At 50.6% G+C, this 17,683-nt stretch overlaps 1 protein-coding gene and 1 pseudogene across 8 annotated transcripts in view; one reads left to right on the top strand and one right to left on the bottom strand.

Annotated features, from left to right (window-relative positions):
* St8sia5 (ST8 alpha-N-acetyl-neuraminide alpha-2,8-sialyltransferase 5) overlaps window positions 1-17,683 on the bottom strand; it is a 61,529-nt gene that overhangs the window by 25,963 nt on the left and 17,883 nt on the right. For 4 of the 8 annotated variants that reach the window (NM_001413108.1, XM_087593250.1, XM_087593252.1 and 1 more), the window contains 1 exon segment: window positions 14,120-14,227. In NM_001413108.1, the coding sequence (NP_001400037.1) occupies window positions 14,120-14,227 (108 nt within the window). 8 annotated transcript variants of the gene reach the window in all.
* LOC147999883 (glyceraldehyde-3-phosphate dehydrogenase pseudogene) lies at window positions 7,395-8,268 on the top strand (annotated as a pseudogene).

Raw genomic sequence — 17,683 nt, 5'->3', positions numbered from 1 at the left:
CTGGAGACCAGCTGAGACATCTGGCCTTGTGAACTGAACAACTCCCAGTTTCTTGGACTGTCCATTGTTGAACAAGCTGGATCACAACTTGGAAGCCATTAATAAATCGAAGTGATGGAATTAAGAGAGAAGTCCTTTGTTTTTTCCACCCTATATCTATAAGGTGGAACACTTATGAAATCCTAATAAGATAGGACTGAGACACTTTGTCCCCTCAAATACATGAGGATATGGGAAGAAGACAGGGCCTATGAACCAGGAAGCAGAGCTGTCTTGAAATTCGGACTCTGGAAATAAAGTTGGAAATAAATGTCCATTGCTTATAAGCACCCCAGTCTGTGTGTTCTGTGTCAGTAGCATGAATGAACCACGTTGGCCATTTTAGCTGTGTCACCTCCAGCCTCAGCATCCAGTCAGTACAGTTGACATGACACCATTGACGCTTCCAGGAAAGCTTAACACACAGGGAGTGTGAGAAGTGCTCACCCCCACTGCCCTGCCTTTGAAGGGCAACTGCTGCCAGCCGATACCACGATACCATGGGGAGACCCAGGGAGTGCCACACTCCCTTCTCTCCGCTCAGCTGGTCGATAGCAGAGCAGAGTCGGGAATGAAGAACACTGAAGTTTCTCTACCATCTGCTCTGGTGACACTGCCTTCTGCTGAGCTCACTAAACCTCCTTCTGCCTCCTGATGGCTACATCCCATGCCAAGTCCTGCCTGAGTGTGAGATGTCCTTGGTCGCCCTGCCCCTGCTAGGTACCACAGGTTTGAGGACTGTGTTATTGCTGGGTACGGTGGCACACACTTTGATCCCGGCATATGGGAGGCAGAGGGATCTCTGAGTTCCAGCCCAGCCAGGGTACACAGTGAGACCCTAATTCAAAAAAAAAGTGTTTCTGAAACCTTGACCCCTGGGCCCTGCCCACCCTACAGGGACTGTCCCCCTCAGGGTTCCTAGAGACTATGACAGACTAGCCTAGGGATGCCTCTGTCATACAATACAACCAAAACAGAGCCATTCTCAGACTCTCTCTCTTCTACTTAACACATGCTCCATGGCCCCTGAAACACCCCTGGCCACCTCATCCAAACTGCCCCATGACTATCTGAAATCTCCGTTTTGCCATCGGGAAAAGGAAATGAACAGCTCTTGCTTCTTTCTCCTACCCCTGAGGAGGTCTGATTTTGGTGGTGCGCTGTCCCAGCCTGGTCTCTACTGATGATGCATCAATGACGTGTAATTCCACAGGGGGACACTCCCCCGCAGATCCTTCCCGGGACAGGAAGCCTGAGGGGCAGGTCTAGAGGAAGGTGTGCAAACTGGGAGCACGCCGGATCCATGGAGGCGATGCTTACATACTTGTGTGTTAGGGAAAAAGCATGCATGAGAGTGAGAGGTGAAATGTGCAAGGGCTGGACGGTGACCTGATGTCCCTGGGGAGGGGATGGCTTGCGGTGAGATGTTAGTGGTATCTCTCAGAGTTCTGAGATGAAGACAGCTCTTAAGATGCATTTTCAGTGTTGCTTCCCACAGGGGCATTATGGTTCTTTTACTATTGGAAGTTGCTGATAAACGCTCTTTGCTTTCTAAGTCGCAGACCCCCCTATAAATAGCGCCGGCTTGGCTTGTGCATGAGGAATCTCACCAGAGCATCCCTCCGCCTTCTCGGGCTTGGTAAGCAAGTGAGTCACCAGCTCTTCTTTCCGTTCCGGAAAGACTATCTCTACTCAGCTCAAAGGAGGGGGGCCTGGCACCACGATTGGCATCGGCGGGTATAAATAGCCCGAGAGCCGTGTCAGAAGCCGAGCTCCTCTCCAACACCATTTGACTCCCAGCGATCAAGCTGACGCTGGCTCTAGGCTGCGTCCATCCTGTCTCTCCCTGTGCCCTCGGGGACCTTGAGGGGCTGGGCTGGCCAGCTCCAGCCACCCCGTCATCAGGTGGCAACCTCCGCTATGAGAGGACCAATGAAGAAGGCCTGGAGGGCACTGGGTGGGGGATCTTTCCTTCCCTCAACTACATGGTAGACAACTCCAGCTTTGTGAGAGGAGGCCCCTCTGAGCAGGGTAGAGCTGGCCAGCTAATCTGTTCCAACCATCCCTTTCCTTACAGATTTACCCACAGAGGTCCCTCCCTGCTCATTCCCTCTTCCAGAGTGGCATCTTCTGCCTAGGGTGGTCCCGTAACTCCAGGCCCTTGGTAAACCACTGGTTTGGCGTGAGATGGGGCCACTGCGTTTTCTTTCTAAGCACATCCCACCAGCTGCAGTCGCTAGTGGTGTCTAAGAACCCAGAAGCCCTGGGGAGGTCCCCTGTGCCACGTAAGAACAGAATTGGTAGACTTCACCAACTGCCAGGGGCAGGAGGAAGGGAAGCTGGCACAGCCTACCAGTCTGGACCCTTTTCGTATTGTCCTGCCTAGGCATTCCGAGAGAACCGTAGAGTGATTCCACTGTAGTGGAAACACCACTAGCCCGTATGCACCTCTGTGCAGGGCATTAGCAAGTCCTCCAACCCCATTCATTAAGCCACATACTGGCAACATGGGCTGTCAGAGTGAGGGCGGGCCGAGTTTCAACCCCAGCTGACTCTCATCCTGGCCAGCTGTGCGAGGCAGCCTCCTCCTCCTAGACCCTTAAACCGCCTTGTTTAATTCTCTTAGTAGCCCAGTGAGACTTGGTGAAATTCAGGCTGCAGTCAGCAATGCCACGTGCCCAAGATCACCCAGCACCCTAGCTGCACCCAAGTCATCTCCTTACGACAGAGAGGAAAGCTCAGGCTTCCAAGCGCCCAGAACCCCAGGGTCTCCATCACTTCAGCAGTCGCCCCTCGCCAACTCTGACAGCGACGGCTCCCTGGGGGCTTTGTCAATAAGCAGCCCCCTTCTCTCCCAAAGGCGACAGCCCTTCAGCGAGATCCGTGCTATTTCCAGCACAAGAACAGCTGCTGTCTGGAGCGAGCACACGCCCCATCAGCAGAAAGCAGTCGGAGAGCTGCAGACTGACAAGTACCAGGGCTGTAAGTGCCCCCGGATAGGTGCAGAGGGACTCAGGGCTCCCTACCACCAGCCGCCAAAGGCTGTGACTGCTGGGAGGAGGCATTGCCGGGGGCCCTCCATGTCTGCTCAGCAATCATTGACTTAACCTGTTCTCTCTGAGGTGCGGTTTCCCTATGCCAGGAGTCACCAGAGCTAAAAGGTCTAAATATTAACAGGCAGCAGGCTTAGTGACATGGACCTGGTGGCACAGACTTATAAACCCAGCTCTGGGGGAGGCTGAAGCAGGAGGACCACAAGTTCAAGGCCTACATGGGCTAGAGTCACTTCAAGGCCAGCTGGGGACGCTTAGGAAGGATCTATCTTGAATGTTATTTTTTTTTAATTAAGGTAAAAGCAGGCTGTGAGTGTAGGTGGATGGTTGAGTAGTTGCTTAGCATGGGCAAAGTCCTACATTTAAACCCTAACACTGCAAAAATAATAAACGAATAAACTAAATAAATAAAAGCTTACATTTTGCTGTTCTGGAATTAGTTCTGGATATCCCCATGGTCAGTCTGTTCTACCACACCACTTTGCAAAGTCTGCACTGTCACCGCTCCCCTTGGTTGGGGTCTGGGTAGGTAAGGAGCAATAACAAATTCAGAGACTCCATCCCATAATCCCTTCCCCAGCTGCAGCCCTTGACCTGGCGGCCAGCACAGTCCCTGTAAGGTAACCTCTTCTAAGCCAGTCCAGGGGACCCTGACAGCATTCCTGAGGTCCAGCTTAGCTCTGACTGCTTAACATGGCCCCTGGTTGGAGGTCTCACTGACCCTACTGGGCTTTGGTCACCATCTCCTTGTGCTAAGCCCAGAGCTGCACCCAAGTCATCTCCTTCTCCTTTATCCCTCCAGATCTTTGCCTCGGTAGTGGCCCTGGTCTCCGCCCCAGCACAGGCTGTAATTCGCTCTGCCTGTTTCCCTGGTGTCTGACTCTGGCTCTGAGATGTTTTCCTACTTACTTCATTCAGAGATCTACCTGGTCAGCATCTCCAGGCCACCTTCCTGCCCTCCCCTCTCTGTGCCAACACCCACTGGGCACATCTCCACCTCCCCTAGAAATGACTTAAACATGATTCCTCGTGGCCTGCCTGTACCCCTCAGGGGTCAGGAAGGCTTATCTCTTCCTCACTGAATGCTTGTTGAGCCTCCCTTGCGTGTCAGGCTATTTCTACCTTAGTAGTGATCAACTAGCCAGGCCAAGGCTCCTCCCTCGAGGTGCTTCTCAACATAGCAGAATCTCATTGCAGAAGCAATGCAGGTAGGAAACTAGAGGGACTCTGAGACGACCAGGTTAGTGAAGGTGTCTCCAGACAGTGAGCAGAGGGAGGGATGCAGCCCTGGGCAGATGTGCGACCAGTTTATACAGCAAGAGCTAGCCAGCTGCGGTATGATGGCAGCCAGGATGACTGGAACAGGGTGGTAGCATCAGAAGGGCTGGGTCATGGGTCAGGAGTTTGAAAAGCATTTAGGCAGGGGACAACATAATTTGATTTAAAAGTTCACACTGGCTGAGAAGGGGGTTCCGAGAGGAGAAGAAACTCAGCAGTGTAAGGAGATGGCGCATGGCACCAAGAGGTTGAAAGCAAGGGGTAGGGGAGAGAAACCTGAGCAGTAGTGCAGAGATGGACCCTGAGGGGAGTGCTAAGATTCAGTATTTGGATGAACAAAGTCTACGGAGTGGTGTGATGGAGCCACCCAATGACTTGGGTATGAATGGTAAGGAGAATGGCCAAGGAGTGTTCTCTGTGACCCTCAGCCATCAGAGGGTGAGAGGCAGCAGGTAAGAGTCAGGTACAAATGGGATGCACAGGACAAAACACACGATCCAGAGTCGATGGACAGAGACACCCCATGAGCTCTTAGAGGTGGGGAGGGGGAAAGACAGGCCTGAGGTTAGACTGAGAAGAACGGTATGCAGGAACGAGGACAAACCAGGATGTGGAGCCCAGGGACCAAGGGCCTTTTCAGGACACAAGGGACAGCTCCACCCAGTGCCAGTGGGGTCAAGGAAGAAGGGAAGGTGGCACTGATATGACCACTTAGAGGTCACAGTGACTTGACAATAGCAGATAACGCTTCGTGGGCATGTGTTAATGTAAGACTGGGGTGGGGTGGGTAATGGCTGAAGTCTTGAGGAATAGTAGAGCTAGGGGAGGGAATGTTGGAGACTGGGTTCCAGGGCCGGGAAGAAGGGGAAGTATTGATGCTTTCCAACACATCAGGGACAGCTGCAGAGAGGACGGATGGATGTTAGTGCTCTGTGAAGCAATAAAAAGCAAGTAGAAGCTCCTAGTGAGCACAGGAAAAAGGGTCACACTTAGTATGAGGAAGGACTTCTCACAGGACAGCCCTCGATGGAGGGTGGCCTCCTGCCATCTTTGTGAGCCTCCATCACTTACTCTCCAGTGACAGTCTTGGTGCCCACCAAACTAGGAGAGTGTGTGGAGCTTCTAGGAGAATCTATAGCCTTTAATTTGGAGGTGGGGGTGGGGAGGTGGGCACTAGAAGTACCCCTGATTGGATTATCAAATATCAAATTGATACACTGGCTTCCTGGCCCAGCCCCCACCTCCTTTTCCTTCCGTTCTCCACCTCTCTCCGTCCTCCCACCTTTGCCAAGTCCTGGTGTGAAGTGCTCAGAGACAGTGGAGCAGGCAAGAAGGGCGGAACCACGAGGAAGGTGAGAGGGTAGGGGTGTGAGAGGGGACAGGTCAGGGTGCCTGGGAGCTGGCTGCTATGGTGGAAGCTGCTTCAGCAGAGGGGTGGTTACTGAGCCAGCCCTGTTTCTCCTGCTGCAGAATAGGATAACCACTGAAACTGTGAGTTTTGTAATGGAGAGTATGTTCACACGGTGGTTATGGGGAGGAGTGGCCTGAGGTGCAGGGAGAGGTGACTGGGTGAAATGAGCCATGATCTGCCTGTGTGTGATCCAGCCTCGTGGCCCCTTATGGGAGGAAGGCTTAAGAAATAGTGGGTGGGTTTGGCCCTCTGACACCAAGAGATCAGTCACTGGGTACCTATGTGGGCTTTAGTAGTGAGCCTGTAGCTTTGACAAAAGCAGTCTTAGAGTCCCTGAGAAGTAACTTAGACAACCAGTACTGACAAGACTCACACTCAGGGGCATCAGCAAAGCCAGTGGGAGACTGGGAATGCATTGCTTGGCTCTGTGACCTCCAAAAGTAGTGATTTAAAAAGAAAAAAGTCAATCAAAACAGTGAAGCTAGAAAGTTCACTAGGGCTTCCCTTCAGTTTTAAGGAGACATGGCCCAAATATGCAGTGCTGCCTCTCCAAGACAATGCCCTGAATCAGGGGCAAAGCTGGCATCTGGCCCTGTTGGGAATGTCTCTTCAGGGGGCCTCAGTAACACCTTCGTGAGGCTGTGAGGAGCTTACCTGTGTGGGGTATTTTAACCTTGGGGTCCTTGGCATGCTCCAACTGCGTGACTGACCTCCTTTCTGTCTGCTGAACAGTTGAATTAATGCCAACTTACAGGAGCAGGAGCAGAATCAGAGGGAAGGAAACTTTCTGAGAGTGAACTCGTGAGTGTAGATGCCCCATAAGAGAGGAGACTGTGCTGAGACTCATTATGATCCCCAAATCTCAGAGGTTGGAAGCCCATAAAGCAACACTATCTTAAGAGCCTCCTGGCATAGCCTCCACTTCCACCACCAACCTCATCTGCTTGAAGCCTGATACTGTCGGGCCGTGGGAGGCCTACATCAGGTACGTGGGATGAATGGGGGAAGACACCATATTTGCTTTGCTGTGTTTCCCCAGCACCCAGCCAGGAGCGATTCTGCCAAAGCCGACTCTCCAAATTCCTCTCATTTGGATGCAACCCAAGAGATCTGTCTCTCTTTTGTGCCCACTTTATTTTTCCAAAGAAGTGAAAATTCATCTGAAAGGTTCACGCTGAGCCAGCCCGCATCTCAAACTACCCTGAGGGGGAGGCACTCTTACAGGAGGCAGAATGGAAGGGTGGTCATGCGGGCCAGGCTATTGGGAAGTGTTCAAGCCCACTGTTACACCTCAAGTTCCACCTTGGAAACGGGATTGTTCTGAAATTGTGAACCCCCAGGTGCAGGCTGAGACAGGGAAAATATTAACCTCAGAGGTCAAGGGATCAGGAAAAAAAATCCCCCTCCTGAAGAGTGAGGAGAGAACAGAAGTGGGAAAGAGGCTCTCTGCTCCTTCCTGTTTCAGAGACAGCCACGTCTTCTTGTGCAGTGCCAGCCTTGGCCCTTAGACACATGGTAAAGGTCGGGGTGAAAGGATTTGGCCATATCAGGCAACTGATTAGAAGGGCTGCCTTCTTACCTGGCAAAGTGAATCTGACTGCATCACTGACCTCAACTACATGGCCTACCTGGTCTACATGCTCCAGTGTGGCTCTACCCATGGCAAGTTCAACAGCACAGTCAAGGCTGAGAATGCCGTCATTGGGAAGGCCAAACCCATCTTCCAGGAGTGACATCCTGCTAACATCAAATGGGGTGGTGCTGGTGCCGAGTATGCATGGAGTCTACCAGTATCTTCACTATCTTGGAGCCACTTGAAGGGTGGGGCCAAAAAGGTTAGCATCTCTGCCCATTCTGCCCATGATGCCCCAGTGCTTGCGATGGATGTGAACCACGAAATGTATGACAACTCACTCAAGACTGTCACAGTGCTCCCTGTACCACCAACTGCCCCCCTGGCCGAGGTCATCCATGACAACTTTGCCATCATGGAAGGGCCCAAGATCATAGTCCATGCCATCACTGCCACTCAGAAGACTGTGGACGACCCCTCTGGAAAACTGTGGTGTGATGGCCATGGAGTAGCCCAGAACATCATCCATGTATCCACTGGTGCTGCCAAGGCTATGGGCAAGGTCATCCCAGAGGTGAATGGGAAGCTCATTTGACATGGTCTTCCATGTTCCTACCCTCAGTATATCTGTCATGGAATGGATCTGTCACCTGAAGAAGGCTGCCAAGTATGAAGACATCAAGAAGGTAGCGAAGCAGACATCTGAGGGCCCACTAAAGGGCATCTTGAGTTACACTGAGGATCAGGTTGTCTCCTGCAACTTCAACAGCAGCTCCCACTCTTCCACCTTCGATGCTGGGACTGGCATTGCTCTCAATGACACCTTTGTAAAGCTCATTTCCTGGTATGACAATGAATATGGCTACAGCAGCAGAGTGGTGGACCTCACGGCCTACGTGGCCTCCAAGGAGTAAGAATCCCTGGACCACCCACCCCAGCGAGGACATGAGAACAAGAGAAAGGCTGTAGGGCACTGAGGAATCCCAATCCCAACTCATCCCTCAACACTGAGCATCTCCCTCACAGTTACCATCCCAGACCCCCAGAATAACAGGAGGGGCCCAGGGAGCCCTACTCTTTCAATACCATCAATAAAGTTCACTGCACCCACCTTCAGAAAAAAGTGGGAGAGGTAGGGGAGAGAGTAAGTGAGCCTAAAGTAAGTGAGTTTTCCCATATTAGGGTTAAAATAGGCCACCTCTCTATATGTATCTTCCTTGGGAAATCTGCAGAGAAGCAGTCTTCTTAAACCCAGGTTTGGTCCAACAGTCAAGGGCGGGGAGAGATGTATGGGTGGACATTTAAACAGCGCTCATCATCATGGGTGACCAGCCCACAGCCCAGGTGAAGAATCCCTCTCACGTCTCCCACCAGAGCTGGGACCTCCGAGTCAACATTACCCTGGCGTGCTGTCTCTCTACTGCATACCACCTGGAGGTGACTCAGTCCCTTCAGCTGTGCTGTGAGATCGTAATTGCGCCCAATGCAAAGGTGTGAGGGTGAGAATTTACCCAGCAGTAATTCACAGAATGTGCTCAGCAAATAAATGGCTGGCATACAGCTGCACCCCGGTGACGGCAAGCTGTAGGCAGGGTCCTCAGATCCAAGCCAAGTCTCACCCACTCTGGGCAGTGCTTCTGACTTTCACGCTAAACCCTGCAAGACAGAGTGGGCAACTATCAGGGAGATGGCTACCTCCCCAGAGCAGGCTGACACATAGGTCAGGCTAGAGGAGCCAAAGCACCCAGCTCACCACAGAAGGAGGAGGAGAAGGAGGAGGAAGAGGGAGGAGGAAGAGGAGGAGGAAGAGGGAGGAGGAAGAGGAGGAGAAAGAGGGAGGAAGAGGAGGAGGGGGGGAGGAAGAGGAGGGGGGAGGAAGAAGAGGGGGGAGGAAGAGGAGGAGGAGGAAGATTACTCTGCCCTACCTCCCAGAATTACCAAGCCTGGTGATGGGCATAGGAGCATTTGGAAGGGTTCCTCAGTCAGTTACCACAGGCATAGCTATAGTCCACCTTCACCGACTCTTCTCTGCTTCTTACCCACCCTTTCCCGCCTTTCAGCTCCTTCTTTTCTATCCTGGATCCCAGAACCCTCAGAGCATCTATTCAACTGCTCTTCCCAAGAGATGATCTTGGATAGTTCCAGCCTGTGGGGGAATAACTTTTTAAAGACGGCATCAGGAGATGGCAAGGTTGAATCCAGAGGGCACGTCTGGAAACGGAAGAGCTGGAACCTCTATTTCCCCCCTTAACTCTTCCTCCTGTGCTGTCGCCATCTATTGAGCATCTGTCACATCAGGTAACACCCATGTGCTGAGAACACCAAGAGGGCTCGCCATTACTAGCTGAGGAGACAGAAACATACACTCCTAATCTGAACAGGAACCGTTTTCAAAGACTCCGCTGCTTGTTCTAAACACTCGCAATGTTTGCTGGTTAACAGCCGCTCCGTTCTGCACATTAAAGCAGCCCCCCTCAGGGATTCTGACTGGACAATATTTCATAGACCTGAGCTGAACTTCATAAAGTTGTATGCCAGTGTATACTGTATGATAGAGACTTCCCAGATGAGCCCGAGTTCTCCTGGGGCGTGTCTAGACCTGACCACAACCAGGATCTTCTTCGTGGTTCTGCTTGGGAATTTTCAGGCTGACTTCTCCTCGGGACTCCTGGAAACTGTTAGCTGGGGTGCTCCTCCTCTTCATCATATGGTTATATTTGGCTCCTCCTGACTTCCTTTCCATCCCTGTTAATAATAAAATGCTAACAGGCTGCACCACACTTCTACATACCACACAACTTCAGAGGATAAAATATGGCAAGCACTGAATTATTCAGTAGTTGAATAATACCACGAAGATATTCTGCATCCCAGACACAGAGTTGTTAACTGGGATGACGTGTATATATATATATGACATCTGTCCGTTTTGAGCCCTCCGTGGAGGCTGGATATCTGCTGCCAGGAGCTTTCCAGCACATTTTCGAGCTGCTGGTTCATCCAGGTGAGAGATCTCCCATATGTGGCCTGGTTCTGATTACGTTTTTCATTCTCCCCACGCAAGGACCACATACACTGAATGCCGTCTCACACACAGGGCCAACAGCTGCCCAAGGGTTGTGCACAGGTCTGCGGCCAAAGCTTCCGATTGCTGTCGTCCTGGTTATCAGACTTCGTTGCTCTGATGCTCACAAAGAGACAGCAGTGGGACTTGGTTCAAGTCATTCTGTACCTGTACCCATCACCATTCAGTGCAAGAGGATGTGTGGTAAGAAACTCAGAAACACACCCACCGTCCACATCTACTGTCTGAGCAGGAGGAGCAGACACATCTTTTAGGAATAGACAAAAGTTGAGATTTGAATTTGGAATTGTTCCACAAAATTCGGGGGGGGGGGTCAAGACACTTATTCTGACCAAGGGGATTCTTGGTCAGGTGGAAGCTCTCCAAAAGAAAATAGGTTCAGGGGTGGGGTGTGGTGGGGCCTAGTATTGCTGACTGAAGAGCCTCTAAATTCTGAAGGTAAACAGACTCTAGTGGTGTCCCCACCCCTGAGGACTCAAAGGAGAGGGAAAAGGGAGGCTCTGAAATACAAAGTTGTTCTGAAGTAGTCATAGAGTTATAAAGGTACAAAGTTATAATATTATAATTTTATAAAGTTTAAAGCAGTTACAAAGTAGAGAAAAAGCGAGAGCAAGGGAGATGAAAAGGAAAGGAGAAAGAAATGTGGGCCAAGAATGTGTGACAGGAAATGAAAGAAAGGCAGATGGCTTCATATGAGGAGAGGGGAGGAGAAGGGAGGGAGAGACAAGAGGGAGAGAGAGGGGATGGTAGGGGAGGAGGAGGGGAAGGGGAGGGAAGTACAGAAACAGGGTGAAGATGAGGAAGAGATGCTGGCTGTTGGGGAATTTAGGGACAGAGCCCATGTTTTCATCCAAGCTTTGAAAAGGTAAGCATGTGGTGACAGTGTCGGAGACCAAGTGGGCAGATGTTCTGAGGCACACAGAGTAGTCTGAGTGTGGCGGCATGGTCACACACTGCGGCCAGGCCTCAGGACTATGATGCTGGGTGTAGGACCACAGCTCTTCCTGTGTAAGGGCCCCTGGGACACCACGAGACAGTAGATGGTTAATCCCTGGTTCTTGAGTAAGGTATTTTTATGACTCTTTTGAGAATTTCATACATGCACATAATAAATCTAGATCCTGCTGGGTCCAAGGAGTGCTGCCTTAGATGCAGGGGTGTGCACCATCCTCCGGAGAGCAGTAGACTTCAGGGGCCACTCTCCTAAGGAAAACTGGCTCTCTCCCAGAGAAGGCATCGACTGCCAACAGCACCTCAGCTAGAGCCCTTCCCCTTCCACATTGGAATGTTGACTGGCTTGACTTTGTCTAGGTTTCCTTGTGCAGCAACTATGGCTGCTATGAGCTCTCAGGTACAACAGAGCTGTAATGTTCAAGAGACACAGTTTGATCCTGGTCTTCCCCGACCACTGACTCTTACAATCCTTCCAGGATGAGTGTGTGATAGCCCATATGGTCCCAAAGGGTGAGTGTGTGATAGCCCATATGGTCCCGAAGGGTGAGTGTGTGATAGCCCGTCTATGGCTGAGCATCCACAGATGCTGATCCTCTCTTTACTTTGGATGGTTGTTGAGTTTCTACATTAGTCACCATTTGCTACACAGAGAAGCTTCTCCGAAGGGGGCTGAGAGCAGAGCTACTCTGTGGATATATACATTGTTAGATGGTGGCTCGATGGTATCTCAGTTTAGAAAATAACAATAGTTACTCATCCCTGGTACCTGGGAGCTCCCCAGCCACAGGTTCTCAGGCAGATTTACAACACCCACAGTATTGTGTGTACATTTTCACAAATGGCTAATCTTGGCTGCTGACTTTATTGGGTTGAGAAGCACACATGAGAAGACACACCTCTGGGTGTGTCTGTGAGGGCCTTTCCAGAGATGAGATCTTGAGGGCTCCGACCTGAGTGGTTTCATCCATCCCTGGATTCAAGTTTTGAATGGAATGTGGAAGGTGGGGCCTGCTCAGAGGAAGCATACCACTGCGGGTATGTCCTTGGGAGCCATTTCTTGCCCTGGCTCTCTCTTGCTACTGCTCTGCCAAACTCTACCAACCATGATGAACTGAAACCTATGAATGAATGAGTGAATGAATGAATGAGTGAATGAATGAATGAGTGAATGAATGAATGAATGAGTGAATGAATGAATGAATGAGTGAGTGAATGAATGAATGAGTGAGTGAATGAATGAATGAATGAGTGAATGAATGAGTGAGTGAGTGAATGAATGAGTGAGTGAATGAATGAATGAATGAGTGAATGAATGAGTGAATGAATGAATGAATGAATGAATGAATGAAGAGTGAGTGAATCTTTTCTCCTTTAAGTTATTTATATCAAGTATTGGTTACAGTGATGATCAAATTGATGCACTATCCAATGGCTTCAGCCATTGACTGAGAACATCTGTCCAGAAACGGCCTCCTTGGGCCTGTCCATCTTGCTCCCTCCAGTATTCTCTGTCCAAGGTCTTTCAACTTGCTCTCCCGAGAAGCTCCCCAGAGAGGCGGGCACCTGCTCATTTACCTAGACGTGACAAACTACCCACCACCTGAATGACAACTTTGGTACACTCACTGTCCTGTGACATCCCAGGACCCTGCTCGGCTTATGCTCCCACTGCCCATTGGAAGGAAGAACTCTGGTCCCAAGAGGCAAGCATCAGATTCCTGAAGCCTGATCATGGCGTGTGCGCATCTGACACACTCAGGTTGTCCTGTGGACATATGCCTGCTCGATGTCTGATGCTGTAGTCACGTTTTACTTTTTCAAAGTTTTGACAAAAGCAGGCTTGTTTGGGACCCTGCAAAGCACCTCACTTCTTCTCTCCAAGGTTAATTCAATGGTTAGTGTCAAGACTAACTGCAAAGAAATCTCAGGCCCTGTTCTCAGGGAAGCAGATCTGACAGTTCATACTTAGAGACTGGGGGCAGAGGGGGAATCAAAGGACAAAACAGCTTAATCAGGCCCTGGAAACTGTTACCTCACAGGTTCCTACCATGCACAGCTCCAAACAGAGAAAGCATCCAGTTTTGGCCACACAATCCCTCCTTGAAAAAATATGTGTTCACCTAAAATATTCCACTTTTATCCATTCAACAAACACTGTCAAGCTCCTCCCCACGTCAGCAGAAGGGCCCTTGGTTCCCGACTTTAGCTTTAAATGTGTCAATAGACCAAGAAGAAACAACAGGAGAAGATGGTATGAATGCTCCAGAATAGTGTTGTCTTGAAAGAGATCATTCGGCCCTGACCATGGGGAAACCTCTGTGTCTGGGCCGTGAACTTCAAAGAATCAGGGAACCACTGTCCAATCTCCACTCCCTGATGCCCCCATACCCTCCCTCACACACAAGCATTGGCCAACTCAAGTTCTGAAATCTCTGCTCTACAAACACAACTCTTGTTCCCACAAACTAATGAGGGCTCAGAACCAGAGCTCCTGTCCCACACTACCTGAAAGGCCAATATCACCACAGGGTTAGGGTAGGGTCCTATCCCTTACTCCTCATAGCCACTCACCCCTCAAGGAAAGGATTCATGGAGGACCCCAAATGTGGTGAAAGTAAAGACCCAGGCATGAGGGCAGCTCTAGGGACAAGCAATGGGGTAGGAACTTCAGAGTCCCCTCCGGTTGGGCTTCCCCTTCCCCCCTCACCGTTCACTGGGGACTGTACCTGGAGCTGGAGTCACTGATGTTCTGCTCTGTTAGGCTGCCGCTGGCATTAAAGAGCCCAGTCCAATTGGCCTGTTGGTCGCCCCTCTGCCAACCAAACTGGAAGCCTCTGGCAAGAAAATGAGGCAGTGGATATACACACCGGTATGTTGGGTTAGACCTGTCTAAGAGTCCCATTCTGTCCTTGTCCCCACCAGACAGATATACACACTGGTATGTTGGGTTAGACCTGTCTAAGAGTCCCATTCTGTCCTTGTCCCCACCAGACAGATATACACACTGGTATGTTGGGTTAGACCTGTCTAAGAGTCCCATTCTGTCCTTGTCCCCACCAGACAGATATACACACTGGTATGTTGGGTTAGACCTGTCTAAGAGTCCCATTCTGTCCTTGTCCCCACAAGACACAACTTTTTAATCATACACTAGAAGGAGAAGATGGCGGTAATTCCAACCATGGGGACGACGGTGGTCCCCATCTTCACTCCCCTGCATCCTTCCCTCACGCCCATCTTCTCCAAAGCACACATTTTACAAGCAGGGAAACAGAGGCTTACGAGGACTAAAGTCGCAGGGCTCGTCTAGCTCCTGTCTGGTGCTGTCCCTCAACTCCTGTTTCTAGAGAGTTAAGTGAAAAGAATTCTGTCACCAGTGCTGTGCCAGACACAACTTGGAGGATTTTAATGGACTGAACACATCCGTCTCTGAGGCCCTCCCCATCCCTATGACAATGGTAGCAGAGCAGTGGGTTAGAACGTGAGCACAGAGAGGAGGTAACAGAAGGGCCCAGCAGCAGTCCTGAAAGACAGCAAGCAGGTGGGGAACCGACTCAGGTCAGAGAGAGTGGCATCCTGATGGCCCATAACAAGTAGATCCGATCTCAGACACAGCTACAGAAGGATCGGGAATAGACAGGGACGGGCTTCTGCAAGTGGTGTCGTGTACCCAAAGCAGGAGGACTGGGTTGAGCATATGTAAGAAGCAGTTAGGAACACAAAGCTGCACACACCCAGGTCCCCTTCCCCCACACCCTATGGACAGCAGTAGGCTTGCTCTTGGGGATTCTGCACCCAAGCTGCCGGGACCACGAAGGGCCCGAATGTTTGCTCTAGAACTGTGGTGCAGCACTGCCCAACCTGAACCTCTGGCCTGGTGAGGAATGTGCCTTCCTTCCTTTCTTTCTTTCTTTCTTTCTTTCTTTCTTTCTTTCTTTCTTTCTTTCTTTCATAATTTTATTATTTTTTGTTTATATGTTTATTTTATGTATGTGAGTACACTGTAGCTGTCTTCAGACACATCAGAAGAGGGCATCAGATCCCATTACAGATGGTTGTGAGCCACCGTGTGGTTGTGGAAATTGAACTCAGGACCTCTGGAAGAGCAGTCAGTGCTCTGAAGCACTGAGCCATTTCTCCAGCCCCAGGAGTGTGCCTTTCAAGAGAGGAAACTGAGCAGCTTTTTTTAATGGCCAAGAATAAAAGGGGGCAACCTCCTAAGTACCTTGGGACAAACTTTCTCCAGCTAGTACTGTGTTCAGCTGGGGCTGGTCCTGTGCTGCATACAGTGTTGAGTATGTCCCCAAGTCTCTGTCAGCTGCATTTGGCCTCTGGCTCTCCTGTTAGGATTATTTAAAATGTCTTCAGGTGCAAATGGCTTCTAGGAGGAACGTCACCCCCACTGGAAATCATTGCTATGCACCAATGCATAGCATTTCCAAAACACACTTACATCTGCCTGACCCTTAAATATGAGGACACTCTTAACGCCACTTCCAGTGGGGGAAAAAAATATTGAACTTCAAAGCCAGGGTAGAACTAAGGAGGAAGGAAAAGGGGAGTTCTAGGCAGAGGGGAGAGGAGACAGATAAAGAAACTGAGGAAAACAGTTAGTAAAATTATTAGTAAACAAGCTCTTAGCTAAGGGAAGGGGCTGCAGATGGGTTTTGGAGCTGTTCCGTCCACACCCTTCTGATTAGCTGGAGCCCTCAGTCAATTCTCTGTACGTGCTGTGGCCTCTGTTCTCATAACCCAATGAATGACCGGTCTCGGATGTCTCTGGAGTCCCTGAGTGAGAGAATCACAGAGCCAGCTAGCTGCTCCTGTTGCCAGTCAGCTTACTGAGGTCATTTTGCTCCCCTCAGACGGAAATCACCAAAGGACAAAGAATAGCTTTTCGGAATTGGTAGGCCTGGGCCCTTGAGCACTGTTGAGCTGACAGATTCGGATGCCTATGACTCCTAAGCCATTAGAACTAGAGGTCTGTGGTTCCAGGTTGCAGAAGACAGACGCCTACAGTTTTAGATGCTTCCATAGTGGGCTCACTGCTCTGGGCCGTGACTACCAGCGTCTCGGCACTTGCGGAGGAGCAGCTCTTCAGCCAGTAGCAGCTCTAATAGCACTCGGCACCTGCCTGTGCCACAGCTCCCGAGGGTTCTAGAACCCTTGGCCCTGGCCCTCAACAGCAGGTGTAAAGTCCTCAAGCCTTGTGGGTCAAGCCCCTTGGACCTTTGGGCCTTGGAATTTCTCTGGAATCTTCCAGTAACTGGAGCCCAAATCTGCTTCAAAGTCTTCAGAGTTTTCAGCTTGCTTCTCCATCTTCCCTGACTCCAAACCTTCCCTACCTCTGCTCCCCGCAGGACGCGCTCCCACTCACGCCCTGAGCTCTTCGGCTACCTTCTTGCTTGTGTTTCTACTGCCAGAGATGCCGCTACGACTGTCAACTTTGACATAGCCATGGACACTCCTCATGTTATCAGTTCAGCCTGTCCTATCCAGGACAACGACCACAAGTAATCAAGAAAAGGCCACCAAGGAGGTGTCTTTTATTGAAAATAATAATGCCACGCAAGCAGACAGAACCCAGAAGATGCCCTCGCTGACTCAGACGACAAAGAGGGAACGGCCTAGTCATGTTGCTATGCCCGGGGGTGTGGCACATAAAGACAGAACTGTACTTTGCACCAATGACAGCTTGCCTTCCACCTTCCTAAGAACTAGCATCTGCCAAGCACAGGCTTTTTGCTGAGTCACTGACTGAGTACCCCTCCTCACTCTACCTGTTGTAGGAAGGAAGGGCAGAGCTCTGCAGCCACAGTCGAGGACCGGGCTTTCCAGAGCGTCTTCGTGCTTGGTTGTCTGGAAATCACTGAGGCCTGGGACAACCAGAGTGGTGTTTTCCAGAGCCGGCACACTGGAGCAGTTGTAACTGCTGCGTCTGCCAGCCACGGTGGCGAGTGTTGCTTGTAGCAGGAGCAGTGTTTTCTCCAGGGTGTCCAAACAGCATTCAAAGCCACTAGGCTGCCATATAACAGCCCAGCCAGCCACCTGCTTAGCTGGCAGCTCCCCGCTCAAGATAACAGAGCATAAAGGAAGCGTCCATCAACTGTCAACCAAGGAGGGATGAGTGACTGACTTCCCACAGATTTGCTCATTCTCGAGGGAAAAAGAAAATTAAAGCACACTCACAATAAAGACCTAGGAAATACATATTCGTCTCAGTATAGCAGTGCTGAACGTGGGTGGAGAGCTGGGCCCCTGTGATCTGCTCACTCCAGTGCCTTCCATCC

This window comes from Rattus norvegicus, chromosome 18, assembly GCF_021556685.1.
Source record: "Rattus norvegicus strain SHRSP/BbbUtx chromosome 18, alternate assembly SHRSP_T2T, whole genome shotgun sequence".
In the NCBI taxonomy this organism is placed as follows: Eukaryota; Metazoa; Chordata; class Mammalia; order Rodentia; family Muridae; genus Rattus; species Rattus norvegicus.
This window is presented reverse-complemented; position numbering and strand designations above follow the sequence as displayed.